The sequence below is a fragment of the Gopherus evgoodei genome, chromosome 6, assembly GCF_007399415.2.
Source record: "Gopherus evgoodei ecotype Sinaloan lineage chromosome 6, rGopEvg1_v1.p, whole genome shotgun sequence".
Classification (NCBI taxonomy): domain Eukaryota; kingdom Metazoa; phylum Chordata; order Testudines; family Testudinidae; genus Gopherus; species Gopherus evgoodei.
In genome coordinates this window covers 40,707,935-40,726,622 of record NC_044327.1, presented here as the reverse complement: position 1 = coordinate 40,726,622, position 18,688 = coordinate 40,707,935, and the positions used below count along the sequence as shown (strand labels likewise).

The window sequence follows — 18,688 nt, the reverse complement described above, 5'->3', positions numbered from 1 at the left end:
GGAGGGAACCATGAGGGGGGCGGGGGTTTGTGGTACTGCTGCCCTTATTTCTGTGCTGCTGCTGGCAGTGGTACTGCCTTCAGAGCTCAGCAGCTGGAGAGCAGCGGCTACTGGCTAGGAGTCTAGCTCTGAAGGCAGCAGCGCAGAAGTAAGGACTGCATGGTATGGTATTGCCACCCTTACTTCTGCACTGCTGTTGGCAGGGTGCTACCTTCAGAGCTGGGCACCCGGCCAACAGCTGCTGCTTTCCAGCCCCCAGCTCTGAAGGCAGTGCAGAAGTAAGGGTGGCAATACTATGACCTCCCTAAAATAACCATGGGATCCCCCTACAACGCCCTTTTGGGTCCGGACCCCCAATTTGAGAAACGCTGGTCTCCCCGTGACATCTCTATAGTATAGGGTAAAAGCACACAAAAGGCCAGATCTCATGATCCATGACATGTTTTTCACGGGTGTGAATTTGGTAGGGCCATATTCATAAAGATAAAAAACAGTTTAAGCAGGACAATGGTCTGATATGAAGTTGCCACAAGTAAAAATGTAAAAATGGTGTAATTTTTTAAAAAAGGATTAAAGAAAAAAGCAAACTATATTTGCTTAATAAAAAGCTATGCCAGATTTTTTTAATAAATAAAATGAAATATTACTTTGTATATGAATTTTAGCACTGACCACAAAGAAAGGTGAGAAGCACATGGGTAGCCAACACTTGCAACCAAAACATACATGTGTTTGATAAGAGAATATTGCACTAAAAGAGGAACCTGAAGGTTGTAAACTTCCTTCACTGACCGAGAAAAGTAACTAGCCATTTCCTGTATTCAGTAGCAAACCTGGCCTGCTCTACGTCTCTGCAAGTTGCTAAAATGTTATCAATTAACCTGTATTCCATTTCCAAGCCAAGAGAGTCCTGTATAGGGGCACGCTTCAGGCGTTTGGTTTCTTGAGTATAGCCTTGTTTGCTTGAATCATTTAAACCATCAACATCCATGGCATGAGTCACATGACTGACTGCTGTACTGGGGTGAGAATTATTCAAAGTTCCATCACTGCTGTCCACAGATGTCAACTGTACATTTGGAAGAGGAAGTTTGTTGTTTAAATGGTGCTGAAGGTAGAACACGTGCCGTCTTCAAAGGAAGATCAGGGGAGGGAAAAAGAAAAAAAAAAAAAGTTAGACACTGAAGAAAAAAAATCAAACTGCTGCCACAACTAAAGATACTAAAGTAATTGAAATTACATTTCAATGTGCCCTCTGAGCAAAAACTTCCCACAAAAATCAGCTTATTTTGCAAAGGTGGGAAAAGGGATGACTTCCTGTTAGGCAATGAAATATGAAGCCTTTCACTTCTCTGATCTGAATAGTAACCAAAAATTATTACCATTCAACAGCTGGTACTTGACATACCTGTCAGCTGAGTAGGTGGTTTCACGCGTCACTTCCTTATCATGCAAACATCAGAGCACTACAACCACTATCACAACTGACATTCTGAGCAACAAGCTCAGCAGACTTCAAGCACAGAGAATTCAGACTAAGTTCCTTAAGTCCAGGTGGAGATACATGCTTCCTTTCATTGCCCATGCAGTGGACTATTGCTGCCCATGCTGTACCAGTCCCCAGGTTAAAACAGAAGGCTTCTGTCTTCAGGAGACTTCTGTTAATCTAGTATCTTCACAAAACTAGCATTGCTTACCGACCCCCATTGCAGGTGTGCACTTGTAACCAATTGATCAGTGCACGTTATGTGTTCCACTCTGTACTAGATCCACAGAGGATATGGGTTGCTTTCAATTTTCAGCTAGAAATCCTTATTTCTTCAGCTCAAGCGATAAAAAGTCATGCTTTCAGGTCATAGGTTCCCAGCTCAAACCCTAATGTCAGGATGGAGGTTGCCACAAACATAAGCAAGGATTTGATTCAGAGAAACATCTACACATACACATGCCCCAATATGTCAGTTGGTCTATAAGGTGCCATAGGACTCTTTGCTGCTTTTACAGATCCAGACTAACACGGCCACCTCTCTGATACTTTACACATACATAGTAACTTTTTTCCAACATTTTTCCATATTTTCAGTGCAATATGAATGTGATCTCTTTCATTAAATTGATAGAGGAGACTAAATATTTAGGTTTTTAAAAAAAAAAACACAACAATAATTTTAATGTTCATGACAGCTGCCAGATCAGTAGCAGCAGTGCAAGCTTCCACCAATGTGCCTCAACCCTGTCTTGTTTCTTTTTGTGACTTTTGAGCTTTCACAGTGAGCAGTACACTACAGATAAGAGAGTGGGGCCAAAATAATATATCAACAACAATTTTTGCTAACATTCTGAAGTTTTCTGAAAGGTTCTGGTTCTCCTGGGTTTCAAAATAGACCGATTTTTCACTTGTCAAATATTGCTATCACCACATTTCTCTGCATTTTCAAAAAGTAAGATTTTCTAAAATAAAATTCTTCGAAGTCTGTATCTTCAATTTGGAAAAATCCCACTATGACTATGTTAACCTGTGAGCAATAGGGGAAAAGAAAACCCCTCCAAACCGAAAGTTTTATTGAAATTTTCTATTCAACCAAGTCAAAACTGTCACAAAAGTTTCCATTAAAAAAATGCATACACTTGGGAAAAAAAATAAAAAAAAAAATTATATTATATATACATACATATATATACATATATACAGGCCAGCTGTATTCACTTAATGTTGGAACAACCTGAATGTTGACAGTGTGAAATCCTGGCCCAACTGAGGTCAATGGAAAAATTCTCATGGATTTCAGTGGTGCCACGATTTCATCCAGTGTTTTTGGGAACTGACATGTTATTAAATGTCAGGGAAAAACCAGAAAGTGCTGTAATTTAGATTTCCTGAGTAGGTGAAAATGTTCAAATAAGTTTTTGCTATTTTTTGTTCCTACCAGCCAGCACATTTAGGAAAGAGTGAACTGAATTCCACTCTTTTGTATCATCAGGAGAATGGTTTACTACATTCAAATTACAAGGCCTATCAGTTACAGCTGTACTAACACACTGAAGGCAATGGAGTTGCACAACTGTTAACAAGGGCAAAATATACCTCTACCCCAATATTACGCGGTCCTCAGGAGCCAAAAAAAATCTCACTGCCTTATAGGTGAGACCGCGTTGTATCAGTTTTGATCTGGTACGCCATGCCGGATTGGACCTGCTTTCCTGGTGGAGTTTTAAAGGGCCAGAGGCTCCAGCCACTACAGGGAGCCCTTTAAATCACTGCCAGAGCTCCGGCAGCAGGGCTCAGGTGGGGATTTAAAGGGCCCGTGGCTCCCTACAGTGGCTGGAGCCTCTGGCCCTTTAAATCACCACCCGAGCCCAGCTGCCAGAGCTCCGGAAGGGATTTAAAGGGCCTGGTGCTCCATCTGCTGTGAGGAGCCCTGGTCCCTTTAAATCACCACCGGATCTCTGGCAGCGGGGCTCGGGCGGTGATTTAAAGGGCCTGGGGCGGCACACGAATCCAGACAGAACATGGTAAAGCAGCGGGGCCTGGGGCTCCCCGCTGCTTTACCGCATTATATCCGAATTCATGTTATATCGGGTCATGTTCTATAGGGGAAGAGGTGCATAGTGATGCTGTGTGAGAAGACCCCTTTTGGATATTCAGATCCCAGATCTGGTTTGCAGGACTGTAAGTGTAAATAAAAAGACTTTCTAACCTAACAAATTTGGTCTCAATAATGGAAAGCAAACATGGAGCACTAAGATACCACTTTTACAGTCCCAGATCAGAGTACAACCAAACTTGAAGCCAAGAATGAAGAAAAGGGGCAATTATTCAACTAAAGTTCGTTTTCAGAAACAACTTACTCAGTGTGCCTTTGACTACACAGTCTATCTAGCCAAGCATATTTGGAGACTCTGTGCAGTTAATTCATCTTTTGTCATTTAAATGTAAGGAGCAAGGAGATAGATTGACAATCCAGGCTGTAGCCAGATGATACTGTCATATGGAACGATGTGTATAGCTTATTTCAACAAGGTACTGAAGTCCAGTCAAGTTTTCTATTTAATAGCTCTGATGGGTGTGGAAATCAAAAGGCTTAGCATAGGGCGGGAAACAAATCTTTACTAACCCATTCTTTAATCAGAATTACAGTTTGCTCTTTGACTTCAGTTTTAAAGCAATAAAATCATTCCAAGGGATGTTTTATTTGATAAGCCCTCTTACCTGTGACACCACAGTGTTTCATGTCCAGGGAAGGTATCAATAAGATCAGTGCAGAGCTCCAACTCTTCCTTTAGAAGATTGGGGAGATCTACTCTCAGTTCTTCTGTACAAGCAGCTTCAGATGCTTCATTTTTTTCACCCTTTGGAAGACTGGGGATTGGCTCATTTACCAGCTGATTTTGCACTAGTATAGAATTGTTGGTCACAGTTCTGCCAATCAAGGACTTTATTAAGAACTGACGGTAGTGGAATCCACTATGGTCTGAAACATGCATGGACACCCAATGTTTAGTGGAAGAAAGTTCATCAAGGAGAATCTGAAAATAAGAAGTATAAAATTAACCAATCCATATAAATAAGGAATTTACCAACATTGTTTCTTCTATCAAATTTCCCCCCCCATAATCCTTCTTTTAAGCTTTCTGCCAACCCTATCACCACTACTACAGTTCCTCCTAGGAGAAAATGGTAAGTTTAAAATAATGCTAAAATGAAAGCATCTATTTAAATAAAGATTTTCCCAAAATAATTACCTCATTATACAGGACTTTCCAATTCAGAATACTAATTCATAGGCAAAAGAACATGTTTAAAATGACATTGTTACATACAAAATAATTCTGTATTTGTGAGCCAGACTTCTGAACCTTGGAAAAAACGGTGTGGCAAGATGGCCAATTTTAGTATGGTGAGTCCTGCGCTTTTCGTCACAGGGAGAGCTAAGATGCCACCCCTTGTCCCTGCACTGAGGCCCATTAGTAGCCCAGGAAGGTGGTAGAGGAGGGAAGCTGGGCAGGGGTCTGGGTTTGCTCCTCACTCTGTGGCCCAGCCCCTCTCAATCCCCGTGGATTCTTACCTTCTCCCCCCTTGGGTGGAGTACACTGGTATCCGTAGGGCCAGCTGTGGTGCCCCTTGAGTGCTGTGCTCACACGTCAGTATATCAGGTGCTGCCGGCCCTATGCCCTCTCAGTTCCTTCTTGCCGACAACTCCGACAGAGGGGCAGGAGGGCAGGTAATGGAATGGCCATGAGAAACACATCTCAAAGAACTGTTTTTTCTTCGAGTGCTTACTCGTGTTGATTCCATTCCAGGTGACTCACAAGCAGTATCAATGGAGGCAGGCTCAGAGTTCATGGTCTTGCAGCTTGCAGCACTGCTCTGTCAAAGCCAGCGTTAATGAGATGTGAATGCGTGAACAGACGACCAGGTAGCAGCCCTACAGATCCCTTGGATTGGTACCTTTACCAGGAAGGCCACTGACAACATTTGTGTCCTAGCCGAGTGTCCCATCATGATCATCACCAGAGGCTTTTTCACCAGCTCATAGCAGTAGTGGATGCAGGCCACGATCCAGGCCAAAATCCTCTGAGCAGACACCAGACCACCTTTCAGTCTGTCTGCCATTGCAATGAACAACTGTTTTGACTTACAGAACGGCCCTGTTCTATCTATGTAGAAGCCCAGCACCATCTTGACGTTCAGGCTGTGTAGCCTGTGAGCCTCATCTAATGCATTGGGGGACAGGGGAGAAGGTTTGGATCCCAGATGTTCGGGTAGAGACACACCAGACCTTTCAAAAACCATGCTGTCATGTCACGAGCGAAGACTGACCTACCTTGGAACGGAAGATGGAAAGCCGAGATAGCGGCCAAGTGGACCTTGATTGATGACAGGGACAAATCTTGGACTTTGAGGTGCAGCCGATAATATAGGATTTCCTGCTTGGCCCGAATATGCCATTCTGAAGCCCAACACTTCAATCTTTTCCATTTGGCCAGGTAAATCTTCTGATGAAGGATTTCCTGCTATCCTGCTGGAACTGGGCCAAGAATGCCTGTTCGCCTGCGCTTAGCCATGCAGTAGCCAAGCTGTCAAGTGCAGTGCTGCCAGGTTCGGATGCAAAAGGCTGTTGTGGTTCTGTGACAGCAGATCCGGCCAAGGGGCAACTGCAGGGACGTGGCTACCGAAAGACTCTGCAACGTGCTGAACCAGTGCTGGCAAGGCCACGCGGGGGCTATTAGGATAACTTTCACCCTGTCTTGCCTAATATTCACAAGGACTCCGAATCAGCAGCACTGGTGGGAAGGCATACATCAGCGCCCCCGACCATGGAATGAGAATTGTGCCTGATAGGGAGCCCCTGTCCATTAACCAGATCAAACAGAACGTGTGGCATTTTCTGTTCTGCCTGGACGTAAACAGGTCCACCTAGGGGGTCCTCGACTTCTGGAAGATTATGCTGACCACCTCTAGATGGAGCAACCACTTGTGGCGAGAGGAGAAAGTCCTGCTGAAGTGATCCACCAGGATGTTCCTGGTTCCAGGCAGGTGCACGATTTTTGGATGAACGGCTTGCCGCACACAAAAATCCCAAAGCAGAGAGCTTCTTGACAAATGGGCGAAGACCTGGCACCACACTGCCTGTTGATGTAATATCACGGTGGCGTTGTCCATCAGGACCTGCACCACCTTGCCTTTCAGGTAGGACAAGAATGCCTGACAGGCCAGGAGAACCTGAGTTCCCTGACGTTAATGTGGAGGACAACGTCGTTCTGTAACCAACGGCCCTGGGTGCTCAGCTCCCCCAGGTGGGCTCCCCAGCCCAGGTCCGAAGCATCAGACACCAGGGTTAGCGATGGGGACGCAAAGGGGACTCCCCTCCAACACTGACCTGGGGTCCAACCACCAATCCAGGGATGACTTGATGTGGTCCAGGTCATGCCTGTTGGGAATGTAGACTGTTGGGAATGACACCAGCCATGCTTTCAGGAGCTAGCGATAGAGCTGAGGATGAGTGACCATGTATGTACAGGCAGCCATGTGGTCCAACAGCCGCAGGCAGGTATGAGCCAGTTGTCGAGATACGGGAAGTCCTGGACCCCTCGGTGCCTCAGGTAATCAGCCACTGGCACATACGTTTTGTGAACACCCTGGGGGCCGAGAGGCCAGAGGGAAGCGCTGTAAATTGAAAATGGTGCCCACTCACTATAAAACAGAGGAAGCATCTGACATGGGAATATGGAAATAAGTGTCCTTCGAGTAGAGGGCGGTGTACCAGTCTCCTGGATCCAGAGAGGGGGATGACGGAAAGCAGGGAGCCCATGTGAAACTTCAACTTTCTGAGAGACTTACTGAGGTGACGCAGGTCCAGGATAGGTATGAGGCCCGCCTTTGCCTTTGGAATTAGGAAGTAGTGGGAATAGAAACCTTCTCCTTTCATGTCCCAAGGGACCTTCTCCATCACTCCCAGGCTCAGGAGGTCTTAGACCTCTTGAATGAGGAGTTGCTTGTGAGAAGGGTCCCTGAAGAGGGATGGGAAAAAGAGTGGGAGGGATGGGTGACTGAAAATTGCAGGGTATAGCCCCGAGATACTATGTCCAGCACCCAGCAGTCTGAGGTGACCCACAACCAGGCCGAACGGTAGAGACAAAGAGGGTCGAGGAAAGGACAGGGTGGATTCGGGGAACTGATTGAGATGTCACTCTTGAGCGCACCTTCAAAACAAGTGCTTCTGGCCCCCGGGATGCTTTGCCGGGCCAGGCTGTGTGGGTGAGCAGGAGAAAGAAGGGCAGCGATGACTAAAACTCATCTCTTTATCCCTTCTCCTGGCAGATCCCTGATGGGCTGCCAAGGCCTTGGTGGCAGGGGCAGCCGGAACTGCTTCCGTGCAAACTGCAGCATATGAATGCCCAGTAAGCGAAAGGTTGCCCGAGTATTCTTCAACCCATGCAGCCTTAAATCTGTTTGTTCACAGAAGAGACCATTCCAATTAATGGGAGGTACTGGATCAAAGTCTGCATCTCTTGGGAAAGGCCAGCGGTCTATAGCCAGGAGCTGCGCCTTATGATCACTGCCGACATGACTATCCAACCCGTCAAGTCCACCACATCTCATGCCATTTGGAGGGAGCACCTAGTTGTCACAGTGCCTTCCTCCACTAGGGTTCTGAATTCTTGAGCTAAACCCTGTGGGAGGGACTCCTAGTACTTATGGAGGGAGTCCCATAAATTAAAATTGTACTTTCTCGAGAGGGCCTGACAGTTCACGACCTGGAATTGTAGGCTGGCAGTGGAATAAATTCCCCCCCCCACAAAAGGTCCAGGTTTTTTGCCTCTATTTTTGGGAGTTGAGCTGGTGTGCCCCTGCTTGTCTTTTTTGTTGGCCGCACAGACAACCAGTGAGCTCAGAGATGAGTGTGTACAAAAACGTATTCGAACCCTTTGGCTGGGACAAAGTGCTTCTTTTCGGCCCTTCTGGAGGTAAGGGATGGAAGACGGGGTTTGCTCGAGGGCCTTGGGAATTTTGAGGACCCCATCATGCACTGGTATAGGCTGAGAGGATGCTGAACAAGGAGTTCTTCTGCCTGCTTGGCCATCTCCTCCACATCTAGGCCCAAGTTCTTGGCCACCCATCAAAGCAGGGCCTGGTGTTCTTTAAAGTCGCCAGGCAGGCCGGCCCTTGAGAATCCTGTGACCGCCCATCTGGGGATGAAGACAGTGACTTACTACTGGGGGAGACCCTGGGACATCATCCCCCATGGCGGAGGAAGCTTTAGAGGTGAGTGCTGTCTCCTCTACCTTGACCTCCAAGCGCAACTCATACACCTAGCCCAGTACCGTTGGTACTGACAACTTTTGCTCCGACGCAGTGGCAGGTGAGTGGTGTGAAGGGGGCATCATCATGACTGGCATGCCCCACGTGCTCCAATAAGGCCACCTGGCCTCAAGAGCACAACTGCACCAGAGGAATTTGGGCAGGGAGCTGAACGGCCTTTCATGCCGGAGGAATTCTCTTCTGGTGACCACAGTGGGGCCATCGATGCCTGCATCTGCCTGCTGATGGTCATTGCTGGAGACTGGTACCTGGAGTGAGAGGATTGGTGGCGGTAACCTGGGGACTGGTGCCAGGAGGAACCGGAGTCGCGATGGGGAGTGCTCCTCCAGGGCAGGCAACCAAAATCGGCACTTAGGATGTGCCGGTAATATGGAGATTGGCACCTCTCGTTAGGCGATCCGTGTTGAGACAGCAGGTACTGCAATTGCGGTGCCAGTAATCTAGGGCAAGCCCCAAAGGATCTGTGCTGCGACTCCAGAGAGCTGCGGCATGGAGGAGAATGCTGCCTTGTCTTGTGGGAATCAGTGGTGCTCCACTGCCCAGAGGGATCTTAACAGCTGGCTTGCTCTCATGGGGAACCTTTGCAGTTTCCTGCGGCATGCATGGTGCTGGCAACATGGGCAGAGGTCTCTGTTCTCTTGGAGCTGGGGGAGCTTGGGAAGATGCTGATGCCACCAGGAGTTTGGGTCCCCCACCACTCTCAGGAGTCGGTGGTGGATCCTTTAAGGGGCTAAGGGCCCTGACAAGGAAGGCACGTTCACATGGCTCCGGTGTGGCCGAGTGGCTCCGAACTCAGTCCTTTGCCCGCTGTCCCACGGCCCTTCTTGGTCAGTACCGGGGAGCCATGCTTCTTTGTTTTCTTTTGGGGCACCGGCAATGGGGAGCCGTGAGGGGCAGAACCTGGTGCCGGTTGTGCGCTGCACACTGAGGCTGAGGTACTAGGCAAGTCTTGGTGAGATGGCTTGGAAGGTGGATGAAGGGCTGCCTACATGAGGAGAGCCTGCATTTGGATATCCTGCTCTTTCTGCGTCCTTGGTCAAAAATTTTACAAATATGACACCTGTCCGTCACATACGATTCCCCCAAGCACATGAGGCAGCTGCTGTGGGGGGATCACTTACAGACACAGGCCTGTTACAGTTCGTGCAAGGCTTAAACATTAGAGACTGGGGTAGTCCTGCCTGGGGTGAAGTCCCCACTGGGACTAACTTCTAACTACACTTAACATTAGCTACTATAAACAAACAAGGCCCGAAGGCTCAGAGGAGACAAAACTGCTAGCCATTGCTATGCAAGGAAAAGTGCTCCGGATAACCACCACACGTGGTAAGAAGAAACTGAGAGGGTGTAGGGACGAAGCATAAGTGCAGCACTCAAAGGGGCGCCACCGCTGGCCCTACAGACACCGCTAAGACAAAAAACTGATGACCGTGCACATGGGTGTGTGCAACCTAGAATGGAAACGACATGAGTAAGTACTCGAAGAACTAAGATTTGCTTATTTACCATCTACCACAAAAGCATTTGTAGCTTTTCCACACTCTACAAAGGAAAGAGTCTCAGAGACCTTCCCTCAAGGGTGTGAAAGTAGTACCTGTGGAAGGGGTCTAGAACTAGATCGTCCTCTTTAGGTCCCCATGCGATTTCAGAGTGACAGCTTAAAAAAAAAAAAAAAAGAAAAAAAAAGAAAAAGAAAAATAAAGTCTAAAGAGAGGAGTTGCTTCCACCTACTGCGAGAGTGGCAAACTACTAAACAAAGTCTTCCAAACTCCTTCACAGGAGGAACGACTCCAAATACTTCACATTCATCCAGTGTTCATCTTCTAGAACTTGAAATATGATATAAATTCACTGTCTGGGATAGCATAAAAAAACCCTGAGAACTAGGGTTTATTTAGCTTGTAAAAAACCTTACAGAGCACTTGAATGAGGTGTTCGTGATCATAAAGGATATAGTGAAAAGTCCTTCCTTTTTATCATGCTGCCATATAAAAGAGGGACATTGAGTTATTTATTTCACTGAACGGCCAGTAAATTTAGAACCAACAGGAATGCTATTTAATTCATGATACAATCAGTCTGTAGTAACACTATCAGAGAACATCTGAGATACTGCGGCTGGATTGGGATCAGAGGAAGTCCATTCATATTCAATGGGAGGGAGAACATCAGGTGCAGGATTTGAGTAATGAAAATTTAGACTCCTGAGCAGAGGCTAGTCTCTCTTCACCCCTTACTCGGGGGAGTAACATTCCAAAACAGATGGGAGATATGCTCACTTGCATATCTTAAAAATAGGATTTGCAATGGAAAGCCTCCGGCCAGTTCAACAATGGAGTTACTTCCAAAATCTCTTTCATAATATGGTAAAAAGACTTGAGGGCCAAAATATGGGAAGTGCACTGTTCCACTAAAAGGAAAAAGACATTGTTTGAATGTTAACAGATCGATGGCTATTGATGATTTACAGTGAAAGCTACTTTTAAAAAAAGCAAACCACGCTGTATAGGAAGATGTTGGTGGAATGTATTTGATTTGCTGAGCTACTCATTGAGTCATACAAACACTGCTAAAAAGGGATTTAATAACTTTTTTCCTGGAAAGAATTTCAACCAGTAAAATAATGTTCTAAATACTAGACTATAGCTTGTGATAGAAACCAATTAATTAGGGCTGTCAATTAATTGCAGTTAATGCAAGTAATTAATGCAAGGCAAATGTAACGAGCTTTAAAAAATAGGTGCAATTAATCAGTTATAATTGCACTTAATAAAATACCAAATTTATATTTGGTATATTTTGGGTGTTTTTCTACATTTTCAAATATATTGATTTCAATTACAATACAGAATATAAAGTGTACAATGCTCACTTTATATTTGATTACAAATAATTGCAATATAAAAAAAGGTAGAAATAATATTTTTCAATTCACCTCATACAAGTACTATAGTGCAATCTCTATCACGAAACTGCAACTTACAAATGTATAATTATTATTTTCACAACTGCACTCAAAAACAAAACAATGTAAAACTTTAGCACCTACAAGTCCATTCAGTCCTACATCTGGTTCAGCCTATCAATATGACAAACAAAGTTTGTTTACATTTATATCTGCTTGTTTATTTACAAAAAGTCACCTGAAAGTTAGAACAAGCATTCGCATGGCCCTGTTGTAGCTGGCATTGCAAGGTATTTACATTCCAGATGTATAGAGAGTTTACATTCTCATTTTACAGATCAGAAGATTAAAGCATAGAGAGATTAAAATTACTTGCCCACAATCACACAGGAAAATCTGTGGCAGAGTCAGGAATAGAAACCAGAACTCCTGACTCCTAGTCCTATGCTTTAACCACAAGACCATCCTCCCTCTCTCTGGCAGATGTTATCTGCAGTTTTAAAGATTTTTGCGAAAAGCAATGGCAACCTCAAGAACTATTTAAGAAAACCTAGCCTTTTAAGTAATTTGTGCCTGTGCTGCACACATTGCATTTGACTTCTTTTATGAGATGATCAAACTTTTATTTTTTTTAAATGAATTAAAAAAAAAAAGTTCCCCTAGCCTCTTGAGACCTACCTAGAAACCCCACTCCCTGTAGAACATAAACTCCACAACAGTGGAAGATGCTTGCTATTTAAGAAGGAATTGGAGGCAGAAGAACTCAAGCACTGATGAAGGCTAAACAATCTATTTTGTTACCATCCAATTAGCTATGAGAGTCCAAGACTATGCTAAGTCTGGTCACCAAACAAGACAATTCTGTTTAAGGGTATAATGTTCAATGCAGCCTCTACCATCCATCACAAGAGATGAGTTATTTCCCAGCTAACCAAATGTGAGAAGGTATCTGCAGCTCCTTGACTGACTAGCTCTGATGTGAGCGCTTCTCTTTTTTGTCTTTCATGGTAAGAAAAGTAGGTGGAGCTTCCATACTGCTCCAAATTGAAAATAGATACAAAAGATATGAAGTGAGTTTATCCCCATTCTAACATTTGCCTTTGTTACTATAAACACCACCACCACCACATAAATCTCAGCTTCCTCCTGTGTTTGTCCATTCTGAGAACCTTTTCCTGCAGGACTCCCCTATCCTTGGTTCCCTATGTCCCAGAGAGATATGCTAACCTTTTTTTATATCCTAGGTTGACGTTAGTAAATCTCACTTGACCAGATGTCAGATAGAGCTGGCAAAAAGAAATCTGGATTTCATGATCCTAATACCAGACAAAAGTTAGTCAGCAAGAGAAAGACTTGCATGCAAGATACTCCACCCCATTACAATGGCCTTTTAGCTGACTAGGTCAACCCCCACAAAGCCAGCCCACGTAATCTAAAACACACATATTCTGTAGGACTGAGCCATTTGAGTTACTCTCTTACTGTGATTCTTGTGTACAAAATGATTTAATTCTGCAAGCAGATAATATAGTTAAAAGCCTGTAGTAGGTTTACTGGGCAAACACTAAGCTCTTATTTTTTATTTTATTTTTTTTAAAAGTGCGATTTTTAGGATCAAAGATAGATAATATTTACCTTTTAGTGAATGAGACTGAAGCTCTGGTTATAATTTTGTAACACCACCTAAATTTAGGGCCATACTCTAACCTGAGATTTTTTATACCCTTCCAAGAATAAAGTGTTTTAGAATGAGCTTCAAAATGTTCTAGATTTAGAAAAAAATATAATTAAAAACCCAATAGCTTTCTAGGACCGTTTACAGTATGTAAATGTTAATAATAATTTTGGGCCACATTTTTAAAGGAGCCTCAACTTGGATGCAAAACTGCAGGTGCTAGTAGTCATGGAGTAAAAAACACACCAATATGAAGTGTTCTAGCTACCTAATTTTTGGTCACAGTCAGGCAGGTTTACCTTTAAATATTATAATTGGCATTCACAGTGAATTACATACATTCAGCTGATCAAAGGTACAAAATTAGAAAAAACCTACAAAATTATGGTCCTTTATATGGAGGGGGAAGTGTCATGTCTCCCTTTTTCCATTTGTCTTTTCCCCGCCCTCATGAATTCTTTTCAGAGTGTTCATGCACAAATACACCAAACTGAAAATGTCCTTTTTATAGTTTTGTGTATTTACATTCCCTAGATTATAGGTATGTCCTAAAACTTCTAAACCTCCCCAGTTCCCCAACTTTAACAGCCCGCCTAGTTCCCACAGACACCTCTAATGCAGCATGGCAATGATGCCTCAAGTGCTGCATCAGCAGTTATTGCAAAGGACTCTGGGATAAGCATAAAGCTCTTTCCTAAAGGATTAAAAGCAGACCAGTAGGGAAACTGGGATGGATTGCCAAGATGGATGGAAGGCAAAGGGAAGAGGGAATTTCAGAATATAAATTTTAAACAAAAATAAAAAAAAAAAAACTGGTGTGCGTGTGTGATATGCATTTCCTTCACAGCCATAATTATTTGTGAATTGCTGTTGCTCAATGCAATTCACATAGCTGTACGTGAATGAAAACACCAGACAAATTCTAAATCCAAGGAGAGCTGTGTGTGTCAAGCTGCAGCCTCTTGCTTTACCTATTTTGAAAGTCTACAGCTATGAGAACAGCAGCTGCAAAAGCATTTGAGATAGTGCCCTGACCTTCAAACAACTGCTGCCAATTAAAGGGGAGAATGGTTGTGTTCCACTTAATTGCACTGAAAGACAAAAAATAATAAAAAAAAAATACAGCCATTAAGGGCTTGTCTGAGAGTCCTCAATTCCTGATGAATAAATCCCCCAAATTTCATAGTTCTGAATTTTTCACACCCACCTTTTATTTAAGAGTTAGATGAGAGAGCTGCTGGACTAACTGACTACCTCACACTTTTCAGGATATTATGGAATATGTACAGATCTTTACAAAATGTTCTCAGGTGAAAAAGTATAAGCAAAATGACCTCCCAGATTGTCAATGATAGGCCCAGAACAGATTTTGTGGCTCTACATAGTCTGCACTCTCCTCTCAAAAACAAAACAAAACAAAACAAAAAACCCACCGCACAGATGGGGTGATGATAGTGAAAGAATGCAGAGTCAGGAACAGCTACCATGGAAGGTCAGAGCATCAGCATAATAAAGGCATTGAACTCACCTCACAGCTGAGAAATCACAATGTAAAAGGAATTAGAAAACTGTACTTCTAATTTTAGATCATGTCAAGAACTTCACCTTCCTGTAGGCCTTGAGTGCATTCCATTTTTGGATGAACCATATGAACATGCCTGAGGTGCAACTAAAAGATTTTCACAAGACATCACTGCTGAAGTTGATAAGGCATATTTAAGGCCAGTAAGTCAGTTTTGCCTCTTTGATGTATATGCTGATTTATTAAAACTCAGCATAAACTGGGATGAAGGGGTGTCTTGGATCTCATGAAAATGCTTATAAGACCACTTTTCTGTTTCTAAATTGCTTGGTCTCTTTATCCTATACTAGTCCTCCATGCACACATTCTGACATCACAAAATGACATGAAAGAACATTGGTGGTAAAACAAAGAAGGGGAGTATTAGAATGACATCTGTTGCATAGTATTTTATTCTAATGGGCTCTTACAGATTATACCAGCACAGAATTTATGCTCAGTCCTCTGCTTCACCTCCCATCTACCCTCTAATCAATTAAGCACCAACAGATGGGTGCCAGTTACATTGATAAGAGTCTGACAGAGCAACAGAACAGTCTTTGTCCCTGGAATGCTTATTCTCCTAAAGCATTAATTGTGTACATCAGTTTATCACCACGGAGACAATTATTCACCTCTCCCACAGCACACTGCTTTATGATGATCCAGATTTAAAATGCACAAATTCTGCATAAGTGTTTATAAACTCCAGTATTGTACCTTGACATCCAGCTTTCCCAAATGCTGTAAAATCCAGATACGGTGGGACCAGGCATTGTAGTTGCTTGGGTATCTCCCAGCAGCTTCACAACAGACTTCCATTTCCTCCTGCACTAATCGTTGAATTCTTTCCACAGGCACTGTTCCCAAGTTCCCTTTAGTTACAAGAGTTGGCAAGGAGTTTTCCTGAATTAGTTGTTGCAGCACCCATCGTCTGGTTAAATGGTGTAGAGGGTTAACAATGCAAAAGCAGTTTTAAGAGAAAACAACATTTTGTTTTGTTCCTTATTTCACTATAAAATTAACCAACATATGTGGAGTTTTCCATCATCTTAATTCAGAGTAAACTGGAGGTTGGGGGGGAAGAAACAGACTAAACATAAAACCTGTGATACAGGAAGTCTTCAGTTAATAGACACATTTAAGAGTACAGTAACTCCTCACTTAATGTTGTCCCAGTGAACATGGTTTCATTGTTATGCTGCTGATCTATTAGGGAACAAGCTCGTTTAAAGTTGCGCAATGCTCCCTTATAATGTTAGGCAGCTGCCTGCTCTGTCCACTGTTTTCAGGATTCTCTAGAAGAGCAGCCCCTCCTTGTGGGGATTAAGCTCCCCTAATTCCCTCTGAGGTAAGGTATGTGGCTCTGTGCTGCTCCTGCCTTGCCCTCTGCCTTGGAGCTGCTCCTGGGAGCTTCCTGCTTGCTGGGGGAGCGGGGTGCTGATATCAGGATGACCCCTTGCTCCTGCCCTTGCCCCCCTGCTCTATGCCCCCTCTCCACAAAGCGAAGGGGGGGGACAGGGCTCAGGAACAGAAAAGAGGGACCTTGCTGGAAGCTGTTGCTTCCTGTCTGATCTGCTGAAAAGGGCAACGTACCTGAAGTGGGGTCAGCGTACTTAAAGGGGCAATGCACATCTCTCTCACTCTCACTCATGCATGCACTCTCCAGCAATTTGGAAAGTCAGCACCTGTGCAGCCATGCATGTGCTGTCAGGAGGGAGTGGTGCACTCCAGCTGGATGGTGTGGGCTCATCATCATGTTCAGTTTTTGCAGGGAATGTCCCTGGACTCTAACCCCTCCACTGACATTAATTCTTATGGGGAAATTGTATTTGCTTAACATTGTTTCGCATAAAGTCACATTTTTCAGGAACATAACTACAACCTTAAGTGAGGCGTTACTGTATTTAACTTCAGATCTCTTTGTTCATTTACGGTTACTGGTCATATATAATGTTGAGAATTTGAGGAAGTCAATAAAAAAAAAAAAAGTTACCAAAAACCTGAATATACAAAATTTGCCAAAAAAATTAAAAAAAATCATGGAATATTTCTATAAGATTTTGAAGAATTCACTTTTCACAAGACATCCATAGTGTTAAAGTGAGGTTTTATGTTGAAAAAGGATTATGTAAAAATACCTTCTTATCAACAGATCTGAACCCTGTGTATGGATTCAGTCATATCTGCTGACTTTAGTCACAAAAGAAAAAAATACCTTCCTGTACTGACTCTGCAGGGCTAATGAGTAAAAAGCAGTAAAGTGCAATTGAATGGGATTCTACTTCTTCTTGTGCAACATTAACAGAACCAGGGCCGGCTTTATGAACGGCGGGGCCCGGTTTGAATACCTGGCAGCGGTCCAGAGCGTTGGCAGCACGGGGGTCTTCCGTGGCACCAAAGGACCCCCCACCGCCGAAATGCTACCGAAGCCCCGGAGCAGACCCCCCACCGCCGAAATGCTGCCAAAGCCCCAGAGCGGACCCCCCCCGGCTGGGTGAGTAAAAAAAAAAAAAATTTAAAAAGACGCCTAAGGAGCAGGGCCCTCTTAAGCGCAGGCACGGGGCCCGATTCCCTGCAAATCAGGGGAATCGACTTAAAGCCGGCCCTGAACAGAACTGTAACTTCCAATCAGTTACACTTGTGCAAACTCATCGAAAGCAATAGAGGTACACAGGCATCAATGTGGCTTCAATTTCTCCTGCAGTACCCTTTATTACTGGTGCTGATATAAAAGGAATAAATAAAAGAAATCCAGCTTAATTCTGAGGTCCCAGGCAGAGATTGCTGGGTTAGCAGTTAGAAAAAAAACCTTTTTTACTAGGAAACTAGTCACATTTGACCTGGAATCACTGAGACAAACAAACAGATTCCCACATTGCATTTTATTTGTGATAGGCACTTTAGCGTAGAACTGCACTTTAAGAAAGTCACTGTCTCAAAACTGCAATAGATATACTGACTGCTTATACAACCTTTTGTCAAAGTAAAGCTGCTAAAAAGTATATTTGTCTGATCAAATTCATTTCAAATATCTTTCATTAAAAAAGGCATTGCAGACATTGGAAGGTCAATAGCAGCACGTAAACAGACAGACAGTGCTGCAACAGGTGATTCTATGGAAAGCTGAGTGGACCTCTCAATCAGGCCCTACAAGTTTTAACAACTGAGACCAATAAAGTTACACCCTTTTGTCTACTTTGGTAGCATTTGAAATGAAAGTGAGACAACACAATGTCATTCCATCTGCTTGATGAACTCTTTCCTTAATAAAGCTTTAAAAATTAAAATTAACCAGTCGAAAATAGCTTATTCATAAGATTACAAAGTTATATAAAAAACTCATTGAGTGATATCATCAACTTGAAATCTAAATGGTTTAACAAAATTGGTTTCAGGTACTCCATCTGCTCCACAGTTTTTCTGTCAACTTTTGTTATTTTACATTTTTTTTTTTAAAAGAATGTCTCTCTCCCCCTGACTAGGGTGTGCATGCCCCACATCAACAACAGCGGAACCTTGCTGACTTTTAAGACTAAATGTGAAGGGCAAAAATGTGTGTAAAGGAAGACCTGACTTTTCTTTATTTCATAAGAATGTCACTGTTCAAGAATGACATACATGACTTCAGGTACATAATATATTACATGGCACAGTTAACAGTCCAGCATTGTCTAATATGAAGGAGTCTCAGGCAGCTATTGCTAAATCATGGCACTTGCA

The 18,688-nt window shown here is 43.6% G+C and overlaps 1 protein-coding gene across 2 annotated transcripts in view; it reads right to left on the bottom strand.

Annotated features, from left to right (window-relative positions):
- Nucleotides 1-232: 232 nt before the first annotated feature.
- The window catches only part of PTAR1 (protein prenyltransferase alpha subunit repeat containing 1), a 49,445-nt gene continuing 30,989 nt past the window's right edge, over nucleotides 233-18,688 (bottom strand). For both annotated transcript variants that reach the window (XM_030566280.1, XM_030566281.1), the window contains 3 exons: nucleotides 15,686-15,899; nucleotides 4,211-4,527; nucleotides 233-1,130 (listed from right to left, as the gene is read on the bottom strand). In XM_030566280.1, the coding sequence (XP_030422140.1) occupies nucleotides 785-1,130; nucleotides 4,211-4,527; nucleotides 15,686-15,899 (877 nt within the window). In that variant the 3' untranslated portion in view covers nucleotides 233-784. The remainder of the gene's footprint in view (nucleotides 1,131-4,210; nucleotides 4,528-15,685; nucleotides 15,900-18,688) is intronic.